Source organism: Tachyglossus aculeatus, chromosome 4 (assembly GCF_015852505.1).
Source record: "Tachyglossus aculeatus isolate mTacAcu1 chromosome 4, mTacAcu1.pri, whole genome shotgun sequence".
NCBI lineage: Eukaryota > Metazoa > Chordata > Mammalia > Monotremata > Tachyglossidae > Tachyglossus > Tachyglossus aculeatus.
In genome coordinates this window covers 111,752,078-111,775,560 of record NC_052069.1, presented here as the reverse complement: position 1 = coordinate 111,775,560, position 23,483 = coordinate 111,752,078, and the positions used below count along the sequence as shown (strand labels likewise).

General features: G+C 45.0%; 1 protein-coding gene and 1 non-coding gene across 4 annotated transcripts in view; one reads left to right on the top strand and one right to left on the bottom strand.

Annotated features, from left to right (window-relative positions):
* The first annotated feature begins 12,200 nt into the window (after window positions 1–12,200).
* Window positions 12,201–12,338, top strand: LOC119928032. The gene has a single exon (XR_005450991.1). It is a non-coding gene; the product is annotated as a small nucleolar RNA SNORA7 (small nucleolar RNA).
* Window positions 12,339–12,770: 432 nt separating this feature from the next.
* The window catches only part of CCDC180 (coiled-coil domain containing 180), a 57,871-nt gene continuing 47,158 nt past the window's right edge, over window positions 12,771–23,483 (bottom strand). For all 3 annotated transcript variants that reach the window (XM_038745272.1, XM_038745274.1, XM_038745273.1), the window contains 4 exons: window positions 22,230–22,341; window positions 19,086–19,191; window positions 17,482–17,617; window positions 12,771–12,970 (listed from right to left, as the gene is read on the bottom strand). In XM_038745272.1, the coding sequence (XP_038601200.1) occupies window positions 12,839–12,970; window positions 17,482–17,617; window positions 19,086–19,191; window positions 22,230–22,341 (486 nt within the window). In that variant the 3' untranslated portion in view covers window positions 12,771–12,838. The remainder of the gene's footprint in view (window positions 12,971–17,481; window positions 17,618–19,085; window positions 19,192–22,229; window positions 22,342–23,483) is intronic.

Here is a 23,483-nt window from a genome sequence, read left to right as displayed (position 1 = left end):
TATTTTTGGGGTGCCATTAAACAGCAGCAGCATTTATTAAGCATCCACTGTGTGGAGAGCACTCTGCTACATGGAAATTCACAGAGGAAGGCAAAAGATGCATTCCCTGCCCTAGGAGTTAATAGTAATAATAATAATAATAATGGCATTTGTTAAGCACTTACTATGTACCAAGCACTGTTCTAAGCACTGGGGGGGATACAAGGTAAACAGGTTGTCCCACATGGGGCTCACAGTCTTAACCCCCATTATACAGGTGAGATAACTGAGGCACAGAGAAGTTAAGTGACTTGCTCATAGTCACACAGCTGACAAGTAATGGAGCCAGGATTAGAACCCATGACCTCTGACACCCGAACCTGGGCGCTTTCCACTGAGACATGCTGAGTTCCCAGCTCCCAGGCTGCCATAACTAAGCAAATCATCAGTGATCTATCGGGACTGCTGATTAGAGTGCCTGGAGCCTGGTAGGATGAGTTGGATGAGCAAGCCCATAGGCATGGAGGTCTCTGTCTTCTTGGGGAGCAAAGGGGTTTCCTACTGCCAGGAGATTCTCTCCAGGTGGGCCCAGAACTTTTTCTTCAGCAGCCAGGGAATCTCATTGGAAACATTGTTGCTTGGCCTCGACTACAACCAGACCTGCCTGCACTGCTAGTGGGTTAAATCAACCGATGGTATTTACTGAGTGCTTACTGCGTGCAGAGCACTGTACTAAGCACTTGGAGAGGACAATACGATACAGTTGGGAGACAAGTTCCCTGCCCACAAGATAAGTGAGCATGCCACATCTTCGGAGTCCAGAGCTTTCGAAAGGCAGAAACTCCACTCCAAGACTTAGCTCACTTGAGCCTCTCAATCCCCACATGCTGATTTATTGGGAAGTGGATTTTGAATAAAGGAAGAGAGCCCGGGGGGTTTGCCAGAAGGGTCCTCTTTTCCAAACATGAACATAAGTTGGAACCAGGTTCTACAGAAAATGGTGTCATTTGGTGGGAGAGTGGTCAGTTGTTTGTTTTTTTTAATGGTATTTGCTAAGGGCTTACTATGTGCCGGGCTCTGTACTAAGTGTTCGGGTAGATGCAAGGTCGTATACAGTCCATGTCCCTCGTGGGGCTCACAGTCTTAATCCCCATTTCACAGATAAGGAAACGGAAGCTCAGAGAAGTTAAATGACTTGTCCAAGGCCACCCAGCAGGCAAATGGTGAAGGCAGGATTAGAACCCAGGTCCTCCCAAGACCATGCTGTTTCCGCTAGGCCATGTTGCTTCCCAGTTCTTTTGTTCTGCTCCTTTCCATTGAGCTGCAGGGAGCAGGAGCAGCTCTTCCTCTTTCCCAGCTACCCACAATGCTCGGAGCTTGCTCTGATCCCAATTAGGAATGCCAACTCTGGGCAAACCACTGCACTGAGTGCCAGAAAAGCTGGTGTTGGAGTCTGGGGAAAAATAGAAAGCAGGGAGGAAGAAAAAAGCAGAGCAATAGGGAAAACAAATAATTTTCAGCAATCAAAACAATCATGAATCTTAAATTTTTAAATGCCCTGTGTTGACAGTTACCCTCCACCCAACATACTGTAACCAATTCCTAATTCCCAACTTGATACTTACAAGATTTCTGGGCAGGGAAGGTACCGTAGAAGATAGTTGGTGGGCCAGTTCCAGATTAAAAACCTAAAAAGAAACAGAAAACAAGCGGACTTTCTTTACTGAAGGTAAAGAGCCTTTTAGAAGAGTTTAACGCAAACCATAACCTATGGGATGCTGAAAGAACTTGTTTGGACCTGCTACTTAACTCAAGAGACTAAAACACCCCAAACCTTCCATGAGACTGGGCAAAATCGAAATCGTTCAAGTGCCTGGGCAGGGACTATGTCTACCAGTCTGTCGTATTATACTCTCCCAAGCACTTAGTACAGTGCTTTGAACAGTGCTTTGCACATAGTAAGCACTTAATAAGTGCTATCATTATTACAGTGCTCTGCACACAGTAAGTACTCCACAAATACCACTGATGATGATAGGTGAAGAGAGTAACTTTCTAGGGCAATGGTGATTTCCTCTTCTTGTTCAATCCTCTAAAGAGAGTCATGATCTATGCCCTCCCTCCTCTCCATCAGCCTCTCCCTCTTCCCTGGAGAGAAGATGTTAAAGGATAGGTTTAAATTCCCAGAAGACTGGGCAACTGTTGTAATGATATTGATCCAGCAGCAAGCTTCCCGCCGATCTTTGACAGCTTTATGAAATGACAAGGCAAATGCAGCGAGCAAGTTTGTCATTTTGCATTCACGTGGCAACTTGTACTTCCCAAACGCTTAGTACAGAGCTCTGCACTCAGTAAGCACTCAATAAATACGATTGAATGAACTGTGCCTAGGTATCCCTGGTTAGAAGTATAGAGTGATCCACTTGAAAGCACCACAATTTCAGCATGGTAATATCAATCGAGGGTATTTATTAAGCACTTACTGTATTGCAGAGCACTGTACTATGTGCTTGGGAGAGTACAATAGAGTCATTCCCTGCACACAGCGAGATCGCAGTCTAGAATCCTCCCTTTCCCCTTCTCTTTCTTCTTTTTCCATTTCCTCCCACCCTTCCCCACCACTCCACCTTTGCTCAGGGGCTCCACAAGCTTCTGTGTTATAGGGTCTTTCTGTTAAAATGCCAGTTCCCCAAGGATGGAGATTTCCTGAAAAGTCCCAGAACCCAAGCTTTTATGAAACCACAAGAAATCCCTAGGTGAGGATGGTTATTGTATAAAGGAGTGGAGCTTATGGAGTTGGAGGACTGGAAGCTACAACACTCCTCCACTCAGGCCTGGTTCTTTTGAAGGAATTTAGGGAATATTTGATCAGACTGGGAACTTTTCTAAAATCATCTCTAGGCCAGAAAAAGGTGCAAGGGCCAAAGGAGTGCTCATATGGCAATAATAATAATAATAATGGTATTTTTTAAGTGCTTACTATATGCCAAGCACTGTACTAAGCCCGGGGGTAGTTACAAGATAATTGGGTTGGACACAGTCTCTGTCCCATGTGGGGCTCAAGGTCTTAATCCCTATTTAACAGATGAGGTAACAGAGGCACAGAGAAGTGAAGTGACTTGCCCAAGGTCACACAACAGACACGTGGTGGAGCTAGGATTAGAACCCAGGGCCTTCTGACTCCCAGGGCTGTGCTCTTTCCAGTAGGCCAAAGTGTTTGGAAAGGAAGCCATCATCAGTCTCCTGTGAGGCTGGGACAATGTGGGCAGAGGGATTGGATGCTCTCTGCTCCTAGAGGAGGAAACCACTGAATCATCAGGCCGTACTCACCAGGACACGAAGGGCACCGTGAGCAAGCTGAGGATGATGACTCCCTTAGCTAGGCTCTTCCAATGCATTGCTGGTCTCGGGCCACAGAACTAGGTCCCCCTGGGTCTCGGACTCAGCCCAGATGCCCTCCAGAGCTGTCTGAGAACAGAAAACCAGAATGTTACCTTGGCAATGGGAGCCTCTGTTTGGGGAAAATCCCTCCTGATGCCGTCCCTGTGTAATGGGATGACCCAGGAATTCCAAAGAAGGAGGCAGACCACACCAGTTGGCCGATGTTTAGAGGCTTATTTTGGAGAAGTATACTTACAGACTGTCCCTGGGTGGTGGCGGGGCCCCGAACAACACAGCACCCCAATGTTATGGGCAGGGTTATATAGATGCCGCAGACTATGAGCTCGCTATCAGTACCTTACATAAGTTGTTTATAGCTACATCCTGGGAACACAGGAAGGGCTAAGCGGTACAAGGGGCTTCATATAATTCACCCCCTCCCTCCACCTGAGAAACCCGCAGCAAGGCTACACTTCAAGGTTGCAGAGTGGGAACTGCTTCCAATCAGATAGACATCCTGGGAAAATGGGCCTTTCGCCCAGAGGGATGAGGCAGTGTTCTAGGAATGTATACTAAGAAGCAAAGCATGGAAGAGCTGGTCGGGGCTGGGGCAACACCCCTATGGCCTCAGTGAGAGCCTGGGCACATTATCTGATTGCAGGGATGCACCCCTCTATATCTGGATTGCTTCCCAGTACGTGACATCACCTCCTATAGGATGATGATCTCTATGGCCCGCGGGATATGCTATTCGATGACTGGGCAGCGGATAAAGCTCAGTGCTCTGGCAACTTAGGCAGCCTCAGCTGACTTGCTCAAATCCCTCTTTTTAAAAGTGGAAAAGCAGCAGCTTTGGAATTTTCCTTCCAAACTGGTATGAGCTGAGGGACCCTGGTGACTGCAGAGAGGCAAACCTCACCTCATGATGGGGGGGCGGGGGGGGGGGGGAATCTCCTAATCTGCAGCTGTTGGGATATTTATAGGCCCAGGGGCCAGAATGATGATTTTTCCCAAGGGACTCCCCAACAAGTTAAGGGGAGATTGAGAGTCCCACCCAAATCTCAACTTCTAGACACCATAGTGGTAAAAACCCTCTCTTCATCTGGAAGCTCTTAAGTGGCTGAGCCAGTTCTTCTAGGATATTCATTTATTCAGTCGAATTTATTGAGCACTTACTGTGTGCAAAGCACTGTACTAAGCACTTGGGAAGGTACAACACTACAATAAACAGGCACATTACTTGCCCACAGTGAGCTCACAGTCTAGAGGGGGAGAGAGACATTACAGTCTGACTCGAGGCATTTGTTATTGTGGATCACCCCCTTCTCCTCAACACATTATCCAACCTTGGCTTCACGGACTCCGTCCTCTCCCGGTTCTCCTCTTATCTCTCTGGCCGTACATTCTCGTCTCCTTCACGGGCTCCTCCTCCCCCTCCCAACACCTAACAGTAGGGGTTCCTCAAGGGTCAGTTCTTGGTCCCCTTCTGTTCTCCATTTAAACTCACTACATTGGTGAACTCATTCGCTCCCATGGCTTCAACTATCATCTCTTCGCAGATGACACCCAAATCTACATCTCCTCCCCTGTTCTCTCTCCCTCCCTCCAGGCTCGTATCTCCTCCTGCCTTCAGAACATCTCCATCTGGATGTCTGCCCGCCACCTGAAGCTCAACACGTCCAAGACTCAGCTCCTTATCTTCCCTCCCAAACCCTGTCCTCTCCCCGACTTTCCCGTCACTGTGGACACTACCATCCTTCCCATCTCACAAGCCCACAACCTTGGTATCATTCTCAACTCCCATTGTTGGGTAGGAACTGTCTTTGTTGCTGAATTGTACTTTCCAAATGCTTAGTACAGTACTCTGCACACAGTAAGCACTCAATAAATACAATTGAATGAATTGAATGAATGAATGAATTTGGTGGAAGCAGGTGAAATCAGACTGAATATCTTTGCCAGATAAGAACAGGCTGAAGCAGCAGGGGAAGACTTCTCTATGGATAGGGACTGTGGGAAATTATCAGGGCTCTCACTGGCGGAATTTATTTCCGGCAGAAAAAAAAGAACCTGCTACAATCTCACTGGCTGAAATAAGACCAATTTTTCAAAATACTGGAAACTCCCCACCCCCAGCTCGATTCAGTATCTCACCACTGCTTAGTAAGTTCTCATTCAATGAGACTGTTGCTTTATTTATAATGAGAGCAAGGGAGTCCAGAGGGGCTGTTCTGCCATTTGGGATCGCTGCCCTTCAGATGGTGATCCTGGATTTTTGTTTCCTACCTCTCAATCGCAGCGATACCCACCCCAAACTGATGACAGGAGGAAGCCCCCGAGCAAGATGCTGTGATTTTCTCTTCCAGGAGACAGGGATGGCTCCATTCCAATTCATCAAAGCCGGTCAGCTCCACGGTCACAGGAGAAATTGGTGGTCTGCCCGCTGAGCCATGCCGGCAATACCGCTGGCCGTAACAGATCCCCAGAAAGGGAGAAGGGTCCTGGAAATGAAGACAATGATTTGTTTGTCTCTCCTCTATGGAGAAGCAGTCCAAAATCAACTTCCTTTTGGCTTAGGCCCAAGAAGGGAAAGAAGAACAAACTCTACTTCTGCTTTAGCAGCACATTTGCCAGTGCTAATGGAGCAGGCAGGACTCTAATCGCAGTCTGTTCATAATAATAATAATGATGATGATATTTGTTAAGCGCTTACTATGTGCAAAGTACTGTTCTAAGCACTGGGGAGGATATAAGGTGATCAAGTTGTCCCACGTGGGGCTCACAGTCTTCATCCCCATTTTACAGATGAGGTAACAAGCACAGAGAAGTTGTGACTTGCCCAAAGTCACACAGCTGACAAGTGGTGGAGCTGGGATTTGAACCCATGACCTCTGACTACCAAGCCTGTGCTCAGTCCTGGCTTTCAGAATGACCTGGATGCTGTAGTCTACATGTCATTCCCTCTTATTATTACGGCATTTTTTTAAGCACCTATTACATGTCAAGTTGTGGTAGAAACTAGCTAAACAGGATGGGCACAGTACCTGTCTCACTTGGGGCTCACAGATTTCTTTTTGTTTGGTTTCTTTGGGTTTTTTTGTTTGCTTGTGTGTTATCTGTCAAGTGCTTACTATGTGCCAGGCTCTGTACTAACGTGTATTAATCAGGTTGGACACAGTCAACGTCCCTCATGGGGCTCACAGTCTTAATCCTCATTTTAAAGATGCGATAACTGAAGCACAGAGAAGTTAAGTGACTTGCCCAAGGTCTCACAGCAGACAAGTGGCAGAGCCGGGATTAGAACCCAGGTCCTTCTGACTCGCAGGCCTGTAATCTATCCACTGGGCCACAGTGAGGCAAAGTCTAGGGAACATAGCACCATTTCAGCATCACCAATCCCGTGTGCTTGTGACTTGTTACACTGAATCTACCTGTGCTAATTTTTGGATTGTGTTCTTCCAAAACAGATTTGGAAGAATGTTACCTAATTCGACTGAAAACATATTTTGTAGCAGGACTGGATACTTGTATTAGGGTCCCCTAGAAGAATGCAATGGTAAACCACTTTCGTATCTTTACCAAGAAAACTCTATGGATATACATACCAGAACGACTTTATGACAGAAGATGGGGTGTTCTGAACCCAAGTCCTTCTGACTCCCAAGTCTGTGCTCTACTCATTAAGCCATGCTGCTTCTCATGGCCACGCTGCTTCTCAAGAAGCTGCTCTAGCCACTTTGCACATTTCCCTCTTAGACTCCAAGTGAATTAATGAGGAGATCTTGGACTCCAAGGAGCAGGTGGAAAGAACAGAGGCCTGGTGGTCAGTGTGCCTAGGTTCTAATTCTGGCCCTGCCAGTTTTTTTTTTTTTTAATGGTATTTAAATGCTTACTATGTGCCAGGCACTGTACTAAGCTTTGGGGTAGATACAAGAAAATCAGGTGGGATGCGGTCTATGTCCCACATGGGGCTTACAGCTTTAATCCCCATTTTATAGATGAGGGAACTGAAGCACAGAGAAGGGAAATGACTTGGCCTAAGGTCATACAACAGATAAGTGGCGGAGCTGGGATTAGAACCCAGGTCCTTCTGATTCCCAGGCCCACGGTCTTTCCAGTGGGCCATATTGTTTCTCCTGTGTGACCCTGGGACACAACCTCTTCGTGCTCAGTCACCTCATCCGTAAAATGGGAATTAAGACTGTGAACCCCACGTGGGACAACTTGATAACCTTGTATCTAACTCAGCACTTAGAACAGTGCTTGGCACACAGTAAGCGCTTAACAAAAATCGTTATTATTGTTATCATTATTATTTCAAGAACTTTGCCAAAATTTACAAAAGCTCTAGAATTAATACAAGCAAGCTGTTTAGACTGGTTCCCTGCCCCATATGGGGTTCCTCTGCTCCCCCATCACTTTGCCCCCTCCTACCTGTGTCCATGGCACAATGGATAGAGCACAAAGCCTATACAGAGAAGATAACTGAGGCACAGAGAAGTTAATTCTTGATCACACCCTGGTTCCCAGGTCTGGATCAGAATGCACTGAAAACCCTGTGGTTTTTCAGTCAATTCAACTGAGCAATCCTAATTGGATTGCTCAATTAGAAGTGGTCAGATAAAGTCATAAAACATTATCAACCTGATTAAGTTCATTCATTCATTCAATCATTTATTGAGCACTTACTGTGTAGACAGCACTGTAGTAAGCACTTGGAAAGTACAATGTACAATTTGGCAACAGATAAAGACAATCCCTTCCCAACAACGGGCTCACAGTCTAGAAGACTGCTCGGTAAGTTGCACCTACCCCAGGGCTTAGAACAGTGCTTGACACACAGTAAGGGCTTAACAAATACCGTATTAATAATTATCTTCATCAGTATTTATTGAATGCTTTTCAATTTTGTACTAGGCATTTGGGAGCATACAATAGAAGAAGATATGTTCCTTGCCCTTGGGAACCTTACAGTTTAAGATCAATTAGTCAGTCATATTTATTGAGCACTACTAGGTGCAGAACACTGTACTAAGCGCTTGGGAAAGTCCAATATACCATCAGACATTCCCTGCCGACAATGTGCTTACAATCTGGAGAGGGAAATAGGTATCAATATAAATAAATTACAGATATGATGATGATGGCATTTGTTAAGCGCTTACTATATGCCAAGCACTGTTCTAAGAGCTGGGGGGAATACAAGGTAATCAGGTTGTCCCACGTGGGGCTCACAGTTTTCATTCCCATTTGACAGATGAGGGAACTGAGGCACAGGGAAGTTAAAGTGGCTTGCCCAAGGTCACACAGCAGACAAGTGGCGGAGAAGGATTAGAGCCCACGTCCTCCGACTTCCAAGCCCGTGCTCGTTCCACACCATGCTGCTTCTCACATTAAGTGCTGTGGGGCTGGGAGTGGGGATGAATAAAGAGAGGAAGTCAGGGCAACACAGAAGGGAATGGAAGAAAAGAAAAAGAGGGCTTAGATAGGGAAGGCCTCTGTAGGAGATGTGCCTTCAATAAGGCTTTGAAGAGGGAGGGAGTAATTGTCTGTCAGATGTGTTTCAGGGCAGAGGCAGGACATGGGTGAGAGGTAGGTGGTGAGATTAATAATAATAATAATAATAATGGCATTTATTAAGCACTTACTATGTGCAAATCACTGTTCTAAGTGCTGGGGAGGTTACAAGGTGATCAGGTTGTCCCACGGGGGGCTCACAGTCTTAATCCCCATTTTACAGATGAGGTAACTGAGGCACAGAGAAGTGAAGTGACTTGCCCAAAATCACACAGCTGACAAGAGGCGGAGGCAGAATTGGAACCCACAACCTCTGACTCCCAAGCCGGCGCTCCTTCCATTAAGCCACGCTACTTCTCATGAATAAATGAGATAGAGGCACAGTGAGTAGGTTGACATTAGAGAAGTGAAGTGAGCATACTGAGTTGTTGGATGAAATAGGAGGGGGTGAGGTAATTGAGTGCTTTAAAGTCAATGGTAAGGAGTTTCTGTTTGATGCAGAGGTGGATGGGCAATCACTCATTGACAGCTTCCCCATCCAAATGCAATAAGGTTACTATTTAAGAAAATAATCTAGCAACAAAAGCAATTTTGAGAGAACTCCACGATCTCAGAAGCCTCGCCTCTTCCCCTTGAGGATTCAAATGATCAGGCACTTACCTAAACTTGCCTTAACAAGCAAAGAGTGTCAGCATCAGGCACTGGGTAGGAGAGATTCCTATTATGGACTATCACACTGACATAAAATCCCTTGGTTCTCACCCCTATATGTCTGCTTCCAAGGCTGCTGCTGATCGGAATCAGAAGGGGAACATGGGAAACCAAAGACATGCAAGCATGAATGTTGTCTCCGGGGGTTAAGAGAACAGGCACAACCTCCAGAGGGAGGATTAAATGAAGAACCAGCTGGATTGCATCATCCTCTGAAATACCTCATAAAGGAGGCAATCAGAGTATGCCCAGAACAAAATGGTGGGGAATGGTGAGTTTATAAATGGGGATGGCCCCCTCAACACCTAGGCAGGAGATACTTGCCCCTTGGTTGTGATCTTAATTAATAGACTGCAGGTTTGTTGTGGGTAAGGAACATCTGTACCAACTGTGTTATATTGTTTTCTCCCAAGTGCTTAGTATAGTGCTCTGCACATAGTAAGTTCTCAAAATGTATACATACATACATATCTGTATATATATATATATGGTATTTGTTAAGCACTTACAGGCACTGCATTAAACACTGGGGCAGATACAAGCTAATCAGGTTGGACACACTCCATGTCCCACATGGGGCTCACTGTCTTAATCCCCATTTTCCAGATGAAATAACTGAGGCACCACTGATTGATTAGACATTTCAAGAGGGCCTATTGTAGGGCCAGCATAACCCAGAGGCTCAGCAGACAGAATACACACACATGGCTAAACTTCTTCTTCAGATACTGTTCCTCAGTGGAAGAGCAGAGAGATCATGAGTCCTAGAGAAGACAGCAGAGAAGGTGAGCCAGCAGCCTGGCAGACAGGTGGGGAATAACATACAAGAGGCCCAGAGCAGGCCTCAGAAGCTGCTTTTGGAGGGTGATACACCCAGGGTGACTTCTATCCATGCCAATAGCCAATCTGATCTAAGTGGTTGCTTCAGTGGGGTGCCGGGTATCTGCAGGAGGAGGAAGCAACAGAATCCCATTCAACTGATAACAGCCAGTCATAATTAGAATGAAAGTGGGGTAAATACACACTAATCAGATTGGATATAGTCCATGTCCCACATGAGGCTCACAGCCTTAATCCCCATTTCACAGATGAGCTAACTGAGGCACAGAGAAGTTAGGTGCCCAATAGAAGGAAGTGATAGGGATAATAATAATAATTATGGTATTTAAGTGCTTACTAAATGCCAGGCACTCTACTAAGCGCTGGGGTAGATACAAGCAAATCGTGTTAGATGCAGTCCCTGTCCCAGGTGGGCCTCACAGTCTCAATCCCCATTTTACAGATGAAGTAACTGAGGCCCAGAGAAGTAAAGTGACTTGCTATAGGTCACACAGCAGAACAATTGCAGAGGCAGGATTAGAACCCATGACCTTCTGACTCCCAGGCCTAAATTCTATCCACTGTATACACTTGCAAACTTAGTCTAAGAGGCAGGGGTGGCCCAAAGGTGGCTGCCAGAGACTATGCTGTAGGCCCCTTTGGCCATCCCAATAGTGCTCTCTCCACCTTCCCCCCATCAAGAGCCCTGTTGATGGGCTAAAATGGCCCTGGTCTGGCTAGACAGAGATATGCATATTCTGGGGTGGGAGAAAGGGGTCAAACTTTGTCCCGGCAAGGGACTACTGTATTTCCTCTGCCTCTGGCCTGGATGGTGAGAAGGAACTCTATGAAAATGAGGCCCTGCAGCCAAAGGAACAAAGCAGGAGCTGAGAGGGAGGGGGCAGAAAACAGCTCATCAAATCCACACAGCTGGAAGGCCGGTGGCAGGTGGGAGAGGCTATCTCCGCCTCTCAGCTACTATTTTCCTTTCCCTCTGATTCTCCAGAGACTGACCACACTCTCCCCTCCTAGTCCCTCCATGCCCCCACCAGGCAAATGATCTCACCCCTACCAGCTGCTGTTTGTAGTTAGCTCGGTTTCAACCTCGCCCCACCAGATCGATTCTTCTGTGACAGCGATGGTGTCTCCAGCTTGGGAGAAAATATTCAAATCCTAGGTTAAACCCCTCTCCACAACTGCAGTGGCACCAGGGATACACAAATAGTCATTCTTTTTTCAAAAGAGACAATATAAATCAACCCTTCCACAACTTAGTATGCCTCCTGGACCAGCAAACTGCAGCCTTACCTGATGGGAGAAGGAGAAACCAAGACAAATTGCCCTAGCACTTTGTGCTGAACAGGGATGTTCTCCTGCCTTCTGTGAAATAAGCAGGCAGCCAAGAGAGAGGAGATAAATTATACTGACTAACCTTGGTGGATAAACAAATCACTTAAGGTTGAAGGCCAAAGTTTTGTTGTCTTTGAAATCCGATGTTTGACGTTTTCAAAAAAAGAATCATCACATTAACAACCTTGGTCACCCAAAAATTAAAAGAAAATCCTCATTACGGCTAGAGTAGGTAAGACCAGTTAGTGGTAGGCATTAGTGCTTGTTTTTTTCACGAATGAATTGTGAAGATTGAACATTAAGTAACTGACTTATTGATTTAACTCATGTGTTTGGTTTTCAGTGATTTGTTGTGGTGTGGCAGGACTGGTAGAAAAATCATGCTGATGCTTTAATAATAATAATATTTATTAAGAATTTACTATGTGCTAAAGGCAAGAGTACCCCTCTCAGGGTCGCATCTGGAGAGTTTCCAGTACACTACCAGTCTTGACTATGGGAAGGAGAGTCAAGCAGAGGCATATCCATTCCAGTACTAGCTTGTGCAGTGGCTAGCGACTGGAAGGCCATCTGCTACAAGTCAAAACTCACCTGTGCTGGGCAGCAGCAGCATGGGAGAGAGTCGAGGGTGGAGACTCAAGTTTACTGTGCAGAAGGATGCAGTGGTAAATCACTTCCATATTTTAACCAAGACAACTCCATGGATCCACTACCAGAATGATGGCAGATGGAGGTGGGACATTCTGGGAGACATGTGTCCATGGTGTTGCTATAGGTCGGAGACGACTCGACAGAATAAGACAGGACAAAATATAGGCCAGAGTAGATCAAATAAGACACAGACTCTGTCCCACATAGGGTTCACATTCTAAAAGGAGGGGAAAATATTTCTTGTGCTGTTGTTGTACTTTTCCAAGCCTTTAGTACAGCATATTACACTCAGCAGGTGTTCAAGCCATACCATTACTACTACCGCTAGAAGTCAAATGTAAATGACCAGTTAAGCCAAGGTGTTACCTAGAAAAGTTTTTATTTGCAGGGTGAAAGTTGCCAGTGTTCGAGAAAGAAAAGGGAGCAGGAATCAGGCATACAGCTGGTTGATGGTTTGCACGGAGAGGTCCCACCATTCTTTCCAATTCTGAACTTTCTTCATCTGAATGGTGCTTTCTTCAGTAATGTTGTCTAGCTCTCCCTGCAAGGTTTCTAAGTATTTCTGTAAACAATACCAAAAGGAGAGACTCAGATAAGAAAGGGGTCGACTTTCCTTTCACTTCCTCTGACCTTAGTTACCTCAACTGAAAAATGAAGATTATGACTGTGAGCCCTATGTGGGACTGGGACTACGTCCAAGCCCGCTGTTGGGTAGGGACCATTTCTATGTGTTGCCAACTTGTACTTCCCAAGCGCTTAGTACAGTGCTCTGCACACAGTAAGCACTCAATAAATACGATTGAATGAATGAATTAGCTTGTATCTACTCCAGAGCTTAGTACAGTAACAAATACAATAATAATATTAAAAACCCCGCTTATTTCCAGCTCCTGCTGGCTCCCAGTATTAATGTACAGGAAGGGCCAGAGGGGTGGCAGGAGAGGAGGAGGAGGAGGGGGAGAAGTGCTCTTCCTTTTGTAGGTTTTGTTTCCCCTTCCTCCTTTTTTCTCATCTATTCCCTCTCCTCCCTGGCACTTCCTCCTCCCCTGTCCCTTAGAGTCTCCCCATCCCCAAATTCACCCCTCTACTCAAAATGAAAATCTGGCACACCAGTCTGGAAGTTTTATTTGCAATAGGTGCAAATCTTTCTGGATTATTCTATAACATTCTGATACTCCAATGTATTATGATCATTTTCTTCATATCAAGTAATCTTCCAGTGGATTTTATTCTGGGAAAATAAACTTCCAGTCATAGTCCTGTTTTGATGAAATAGGTAGTTTTCTGGCCACCTCTCCACCTCTGAGGGTGAGCATTGTACACCTAGATAGCACTGTTCAGACGTCCAGATGCTTTGCACTGACTCCTTAAGTAATTTAGTAGCCAATATTCTGGATTCCTTGTTTGTATGAACTTTTGGGCTTTGAAATCCTGTCTTGTACTCTCCCATGCACTTAGTACAGTGCTCTGCACATAATAAGTGCTCAATAAGTACCATTGATTGATGGATTGATCAACAGTAAATGTTGCAAGGTAGCTGGGAGGTGAAGGATGGAACCTGTGTCCAGAGGCTAGACTATTTCCTGTTCAGCAGCTGGTTAATAGAGCTTCATCCTCTTTATTTACCATTGTTGAGAGAGGCACTGGTCTCTCATCAACAAATGCTTGAGGTCCTTATAACTAAACCATTGTTAAGAATTTGAAGATGCTGAGAAAGTGGTGGTGACTCAAAGGAAATATGTATGTCCTGGCTACAATGAATGTTTCACTATGACAGCTCAAATCCTACAGTTATGGGAAGAATGTTGATAAAAAGTGGCGTGTTCTGAATGTTGACAATATTGGACAATTTGTTAATTTGTCACATAGACTTACTACCCAGACCGGAGGAACCAGATTTCAGGGGTTACTGCCTTGGGACCGAGATAATGTCAGGGGTGGGGAAGAGGAGGAAGAGGAGCGGGAGGAGGAGGAGGGAGAAGAGAGGTAGAGGGGGAGGGAGAGGAGGGAAGGAGGAGAAGGGAGAGGAAGAGGAGAGGGAGGAAGGGGGGGAGGTAGAGGAGGGGGAGGAGAGGTAGAGGGGGAGGAAGAGGAGGGAAGGAGAAGGAAAAGGAGATGGAAGAGGAAGAGGAAAAGGAAGGGGAGGAAAAGGAAGAAGAGGAGGGTGAGGAAAGGGAGAAAGAGATGCTGGGAAGAGGAGGAGGGAGAGAGGACATAGAAGACGAAGAGGAGGAGGGGGAGGAGGAGGAGGAAGGAGAAGGAGCAAAAATATAAGGGCAAATGCTGTTTCCAGAACCCAACCCTCAAGCTGGACAACTGAGTGCTCAAAATAAGTGGGAGGGGAGGTGATGGGACTCCACCTCAAGTACTGTCCCCAGGGTCTTAAACTGTAGCAATACAGGGTTCCATTTTGAGCATATGGCCTCCCTGCTAAATTATACACTTGCCCACACAGTCTGTAGGTTATGCAGATAAGTTCCTTCAAAGTCAGCCCTATGAATATTCATCATCATCATCATCTTTATCTGTCATCTGTGGTATTTATTGAGCACTTATTATGCTCAGAGCACTGTCCTAAGCACTTGGGAGAGTATAATACAAGAGTTGGCAGACATGTTTCCTGCCCATGACGAGCTTAGAGACTATTCTAATCATAATGGTATTTATTAAGTGCTTACTATGTGCCAAGCACTGTTCTAAGCACTGAGGTAGATACAAGATAATCGGGTTGGACGCAGTCCCTGTCCCACATAGGGCTCACAATCTTAATCCCCACTTTACAGATGAGGGAACTGAGGGACAGAGAAGTTAAGTGATTTGCCCAAGGTCACACAGCAGATGAGCGGCAGAGTCAGGATTAGAACCCAGGTCTTTCTGGCTCCCAGGCCCTTGCTTGTCCTACTAGGCTACGCTGATGAGTACCTTACATATTAAACTGTTTTGGCTCTATATTCATTTTTATGGTCTGAACTAAACTGTAAACTCTTCAAAAGTAGGAATGGAAGCCTATTGGAAAGGGCACTGGTTTGGGAGTCAGGAGGCCTGGGTTCAAGTCTTGCCTGCGGTGTGACCTTAGTCAAGTCACTTAACTGCTTTCAGCCTCAGTTTCCCCATCTGTAAAATAGGGATTGAAGCGCACTGTGGACAGGGAATATGTTTATTTTATATTGCACTCTCACCAATGTTTACTACAGTGCCCTGCACCCAGTAAGCACTCAATAAATATGATTGAATGAATGAATATCTGTTCTCGCTTCCTCTTAGACTGTGAGCCCAGTGTGGGACAGGGACTCTGTCTGATCCTATTGCACTTAGCACAGCGCTTGACACATAGTAAGTGCCTAAATACCAAATCGTTATTTTCTCTACTCTTTAGTCTCCCAAGATCCGCTCCTCTAACACCAGCCTACTCACTGTTCCTCAGTCTCATCTATCTCACCATTCCCCCATGGACCCCTTGCCCATGTCTTCCATCTTGCCTAGAATTCTCTCCCCGTCCATATATGGCAAACCACTGCTTTCCCCATCTTCAGAGGCTTACTAAAATCACATCTCCTAGAAGACATTTTCCCCAACTAAGCTCTCATTTCCCCTCCTCTCTTTCCCACCCTTGCACTTTGATCTGTAGCCTTTAAGCACTTGATATTCACCACAACCTCAGCCCCACAGCACTTATGTACAGATCCATCACTTATTTTAGTGTCATCCTCTCCCTCTAGACTGTCGGCTCCTTGTGGGCAATCAACCAATCAATCGTATTTATTGAGCGCTTACTGTGTGCAGAGCACTGTACTAAGCACTTGGGAAGTACAAGTCAGCAACATATAGAGACAGTCCCTATTACCAACTCAGTTTTATTTTACTCTCCCAAAGTGCTTAGTACAGCGCTTTGCACAAATGCTCTAGTAGAGAATAGCACTACCCCTCCCTCCTCATATCTGACAATTACTCTCCCCCCTTCAAAGCCTTACTGAAGGCACATCTCCTCCAAGAGGCCCTCCCTGACTGAGCCCTCTTTTCCTTTTTTCCATCTCCCTTCTTTATCACCCTGGTTTGCTCCCTTTAATAATGATGGTATTTGTTAAGCACTTACTACATGCCAGGGACTGTTCTTAGTGCTGGGGTAGAAACAAAGTTATCAGGTTGTCCCATGTGGGGCTCACAGTCTTAATCCCCATTTACAGATGAGGTAACTGAGGAAGCAGCATGGCTCGGTGGAAAGTGCCCGGGCTTTGGAGTCCGAGGTGATGGTTTCAAATCCCAGCTCGGCCAATTGTCAGCTGTGTGACTTTGGGCAAGTCACTTCACTTCTCTGTGGCTCAGTTACCTCATCTGTAAAATGGGGATGAAGACTGTGAGCCCCACCGTGGGACAACCTGATCACCTTGTAACCTCCCCAGTGTTTAGAACAGTGCTTTGCACATAGTAAGCGCTTAATAAATGCTATTATTATTATTATTACCAAGAAGTTAAGTGACTTGCCCAAAGTCACATAGCTGACAAGTGGCGGAGCCAGGATTAGAACCCACGACCTCTAACTCCCAAGCCTGGGCTCTTTCCACTAAGCTACACTGCTTCACATCCCCCCCTTCCTAACGCCATGGCACTTTTGTACATATCTGTAATTGATTTATTCAGACTGATGTCAGTCTTCCCCTCTAGATGTAAGCTCACTGTCGGCAGGGAATGAGTCTGTTATACTGTACTTTCCCAAGCATTTAGTACAGTGCCCTTCACACAATAAGCACTCAATAAATACAACTGACTGGCTGACTTACAAAAGCCCAATATCCATCTAATGACATCTTACATAATTCAAAATGGTGGGTCCCTAAATCGAGATATAAAAACCAAAAAGTCATGTTCGACACACACAGCTTGACACATGGTCTGACACACAGATCAATGGCCTCACTTTCCAAGCTGTCAACTAAAAAAACCCGTTTTCATCTCTTTTGAAAAGTTGGACCGAATCATAGAGTTTTTCCCTTTTGCCTTACATTGTGAAAAGACTACAAGGCACGTGATTTATACCCTATTGGTTCCTTGTTGTCTCCTTCCCCAGACACCCACCATATAAGCAGCATCTCTTGTTTCAACAGCAGCTAAGTGGCCCAGGGTAGTTTTGGTTGTTGTCACAGTAGCTGATTTTCTTGTGAGGATTTTGTTCTGGCGAGTGAGCACTGTGCTGGGGATTCCTGGCCATTTTCTGAAAACAAAGAAACACTGTGAGTTCTGCACTTTGAGCCTTTTGTCTAAAATGCAACGTTCACTTAACTTCCTTCTAGCCAATAAGCTCCCTGTGGGCAGGAAACATATCTGTTGTATTGCACTCTCCCAAGTGCTTAGTACAGTGCTCTGCACACAGTAAGTGCTCAATCACTATGACTGATTGATATGCAGCCTTGATTGGACAGGTTTCTTCTACCCAATGTGTACCACTGCTTTGGATTGCTCTGCCCCAGGGACATCCACTTACGTTTACTAAAATGAATCTAATACACTATTTCCTGCCCATATTTGTATCATAAGTCCAGACCCTGTCATAATTTTTCTAGCTTCAGTAGTTACAATAGTTTTTTGGGCTTTCCTTATCCCTTAACTATGCTTCCTCTTCCCTCCCTTTCCCCCTATCAAGTTATCTACTAACTCCTTCTCCTCACAGTTTCATAAAAAATGATTCTAGTTCGGAGATCAGATGAGGTCGTTTTGTTGGGGTGAAACGGAGTGGCAGATTAACAACTGTTCATCAGATACAGGTGTCGAGGCTCGATCTAAGAGAGTGAAAGTGACTACATAAATGAAAAACAACAAAGGCGCTAACAGAATTGAGGTGACATTGGCTGACAGGCCTTTATTTTTATAGGTCCCTTGCCACAGAGTTTAGATTTCTATTACAAATTTATTTCTATCTGCATATATTAAGTACGGTCACCTCATCATCTTTCTATTCCAATTTATGTACATTAATGTCCGTTTTGCCATTACTTGATAGTGTCATTAGCTGGGCCCTAGAGAGGAGAAGGCCAAAGTTAGGGTTAGCACAAAGTCCCTATTCATGCTATATTGAATAGCAGTATAAAGTTCAAATAAAGGAGGAATAAAGGAAGGCGGGGCTCTCGTAAGTGGTACAAATGTAACTTCTCTCATGTCAAACACATTGGACCAATTCCCAAAATCCTGGAGAAGCATCGTGGCCAAGTCGAAAGAGCACAGGCCTGAGAGTCAGAGATCGTGAGTTCTAATCCTGGTTCTGTCACTTGCCTTCTGCATGACCTTGGGCAAGTCACTTCACTTCTCTGTGCCTCAGTTCCCTCATCTGCAAATTGGGGATTCAATACTTGTTCTCCCTCCTATTCAGACTGTGAGCCCCAGGTGGGACCTGATTATCTTGTACATACCCCAGTGCTTAGTAAAGAGCTTGGCATATAGTAAGCACTTGAGCGTTGACCGATTGCAGGGCCCTGAACTAAGCATTTGGGAGAGTACACCACAACAGACATGTAGACATGTTCCCTGCTCACTACTAGCTTACAGATCCCACAAATTACAAATACCAGAACTAATTCATGGGGTGTATTTCCTGAGACTAGCAGAATATTCTTCCATCTCCTAAATTCAGGGCTGGACAACAATTTTGACTGAAGAAACTAGACTGGAAAGGATTTAGACCTTACCTGATCCCCCGCTCGCATAATGGCTTCACTTCCTCTTCTTCCAGGGAAAGCCCGGCACGCTTCCAACGAATTAAGGTCAAGGTCTTTTGCTTGCGTACTTCTGTTTCTGTTTTAGAGAAGAGTAAAGCAGGATGAGATAATGTTATCACTGACCAGGCAGCAATGGAACAAATTCAATTGTTCCTATGGTTTTTAGGAGGGACAGAGGGGTCGGTTTCTATGGTCACAAGGCCTTTTTCTTCCCAATTCTTCAAGGCCAAATTCTACTGGGGTTTTTTATGTTTGTTTTCGTTTTTTTTTTAATGGTATTTGTTACTATATGCAAAGCACTGTTCTAAGCACTGGGGAGGTTACAAGCTGATCAGGTTGTCCCATGGGGGGCTCACAGTTTTAATCCCCATTTTACAGATGAGGGAACTGAGGCACAGAGAAGTTAAGTGACTTGACCAGTCACACAGCTGACAGTTGGCGGAGCCGGGATTTGAACCCATGACCTCTGACTCGAAAGCCCGTGCTCTTTCCACAGAGTCACGCTGTTTCTCTGACTTTAAGGCAGATGATCTTCAGGCTGAGAGACTTGCATATGGATCCAAGAGGACAATGATGAGACCAATCAAAGAATTCAAATTGAACTGAAATTCAAGGAGGGATGTGATATTTTAAGATGGGGGGGAGGAGGAGAAAGTTCACAAAGAATCTGGCTTCAATGAAGGTCTCATTTTCTAAGGTCCTCTCTGCTGGGGAAAGTTTTCTCATTAATTACTTTTACAGGGGGCCTGGGACATGACCTTTGTTTGCTGTTCTTTGACTTTCAATTCATTAGATTCTCAGTTTGGTTTCAAGGAATCCAAAAATTCCCCCCCCCATTTATTATTATCAGTAATTCCTAATAATAATTGGGGGCCTGAATCATTAATGATTATATAATAATACTGGTATCCAGCCTCCGCAACATTGCCAAGATCCGCCCTTTCCTCTCCATCCATACCGTTACCCTGCTCGTTCAAGCTCTCATCCTATCCCGTCTGGACTACTGCATCAGCCTTCTCTCTGATCTCCCACCCTCGTGTCTCTCCCCACTTCAATCCATACTTCATGCTGCTGCCCAGATTGTCTTTGTCCAGAAACGCTCTGGGCATGTTACTCCCCTTCTCAAAAATCTCCAGTGGCTACCAATCAATATGCGCATCAGGCAGAAACTCCTCACCCTGGGCTTCAAGGCTGTCCAACACCTCACCCCTGCCTACCTCACCTCCCTTCTCTCCTTCTCCAGCCCAGCCCGCACCCTCTGCTCCTCCGCCGCTAATCTCCTCACCGTACCTCGTTCTCGCCTGTCCCACCATCGACCCCCGGCCCACATCATCCCCCGGGCCTGGAATGCCCTCCCTCTGCCCATCCGCCAAGCTAGCTCTCTTCCTCCCTTCAAGGCCCTACTGAGAGCTCACCTCCTCCAGGAGGCCTTCCCAGACTGAGTCCCTTCCTTCCTCTCCCCTTCGTCCCCCTCTCCATCCCCCCATCTTACCTCCTTCCCTGCCCCACAGCACCTGTATATATGTATATATGTTTGTACATATTTATTACTCTATTTATTTATTTATTTATTTTACTTGTACATATCTATTCTATTCATTTTATTTTGTTAGTATGTTTGGTTTTGTTCTCTGTCTCCCCCTTTTAGACTGTGAGCCCACTGTTGGGTAGAGACTGTCTCTATATGTTGCCAACTTGTACTTCCCAAGCGCTTGGTACAGTGCTCTGCACACAGTAAGTGCTCAATAAATATGATTGATTGATTGATTGATTGTTAAGCATTTACAGCACCTGTATATAAGTATATATGTTTGTACATATTTATTACTCTATTTATTTATTTTATTTGTACATATTTATTCTATTTATTTTATTTTGTTAATATGTTCTGACGTTGTCTGTCTCCCCCTTCTAGACTGTGAGCCCACTTTTGGGTAGGGACTGTCTCTATATGTTGCAAACTTGTACTTCCCAAGCGCTTAGTACAGTGCTCTGCACACAGTAAGCGCTCAATAAATACGAATGATGATGATGATTGAATGAATGAATGAATACTGTTCTAAATGCTGGTGTAAATACAATATAATCAAGTGGGACACTACTCCTGTCCCACATGGGACTCGCAGTCTAAGGGGGAGGACGGGTAGTTAACACCCATTTTACAGATGAGGAAACTGAGGCACAGAGAAGTTAAATGTCTTGCCCAAGGTCACAAAACAGAGAAGTGATAGAGCTGAGATTAGAACCAAGATCTATCTAACTCCCAGGCCCTACTCTTTCCACCAGACCTCGCTCAGATGAATTGTTTTCTCCCCAAAATAGCTGGGTAATTAAGGCCAAAGGGAATTTTTAAAGCCAGAATTAATCCAGCTAACAAAGTTCCAGTCAGATTGTCCCTAGATAAAGATATTTAAACTTGGTCCCCCATTATTATTAATAATTGTAGCACTGTTAAGACAAGCCCTGTATTTTGTGCTGGGGAAGATATAAATATAAGCGGAATGGACAAATTCTGTGTGGGACAGGGAATGTGTCCAATCTGCTTATATTATTTCCTGTCCCACCCGGAACTAAGGTGGAGGGAGAATGGATAGTTCATCCTAATTTGATTCTTTAATAAAGGGTGGGGCCTATGTCCAAGGGTGAAAACTTTACACACACACACACACACACACACACACACACTCTCTCTCTCTCTCTCTCTCTCTCTCTCTCTCTCTCTCTCTCTCTCTCTCTCACCCTCTCTCTCTGTGCTTTCTTTTTCCCAGAAGGAACCAACACGAAACAACTGGTTTTCCGGGATTTAAGCTTATATACCTAACCTTAGTGTTTACATGTTCATCTACACTGGCATTTATTTTTCTATTTATCCTGCCATGCTCTTGCTACCAACAATTATAGCATTATTCTTTCTCCTGCTCCCACTATTTGAACAAAGCTTGTATTTCTTCCTCCCTTAATGGACTGTAAATACTTTGAGAGGAGGGACTGTGTTTTTCACATTCACTGTATTCCCCAATTGTTTAGAACAGTGCTCTATACAGAGTAGGTGCTTAATAAATACCATTGATTGATTAATTGACTGGTACCTGCGTTACTGATGAGAAGACTTACTTGCTACTTGGACATCATCGATAGTGACAACTTCATCTAATTCCAGAAGCAGCTTCTTTGTGAGGGCAATTAGGGCAATCACAAAATTCCGGGCACATTTATTGGCACATTCCTGGGGAGAACATGAAAGGGATCAAATCAGGATGGTAATGTTTTAAGAGGCGTTTTTACAAATCTGTGTGAAGGGAGTTAACTGTGAATCGTGTGTGTGTGAGAGTGAGTATGTGTGTGTGTGTATGTGAGAGAGAGAGAGAGAGAGAGAGAGACAGAGAGAGACAGAGAGACTGAGTTTTTTTATGGTATTTTTTAAGCACTTATTATGTGCCAGGCACTGAACTAAATGCTTGGTTAGGTACAAGATAATCAGGTTGGATAAAGTTCATGTTCCCTATGGGGCTCACAGTTTTAATCCTCATTTTTCAGATGAGGTAACTGAGGCACAGAGAAGTGATTTGCCCATGATCACACAGCAGACAAGCATCATAGCTGGGATTTTGATCCAGGTCCTTTTGACTTCCCAAGCTGGTGCATGACATTGTGCACACATGCCTATTTGGATGCTTTCACGGGTACATGAAAGTATCTGTTCTAGAGGACTTCTTCAAATGCCATCAAGTCATTTCTGACCCATAACGACTCCATGGACACTACTTCTTCAGAACATCCCATCTTCTGTCAAAGTCGTTCTGGTGTGTGTATCCATAGTGTTTTCTTGGTAAAGATACGGAAGTGGTTTACTATTGCCTTCTTCTAGGGGACACTAATACATACATCCAGTTCTGCTACAAAATATGTTTTCAAAAGAATTAGGTAATGTTCTTCCCATAACACAAATGTTTTGGTAGAACATGATCTAAAAATTAGCACAGGTAGATTCAGTGTAAGAAGGCAATTTGGTTGGATGCATGCACATGACATTGGCAATTTTGAAATAGTGCTACAGTGCCTAGCCTTTGCCTCCCTGTGCAAGAAGTGGGGCCTAGTGGATGCAGTACAGGCCTGGAAATCAGAAGGATCTGGGTTCTAATTCCAGCTCTGCAACTTGTCTTTTGTGTGACCTTGGGCAAGTCACTTCACTTCTCTGTGCCTCAGTTACCTCATCTGCAAAAGGGGGATTGAGACTATGAGCCCCATGTGGGACAGTAAACTTTAGTGGCCATAAAGCCATATTTGGGACCTTTTTAGCTCTGATTGGAAACTCTCGATCTTGTCGGAGTCCTTGGATGAGCAAGTCTGAGAATAGCCCAAAGACCT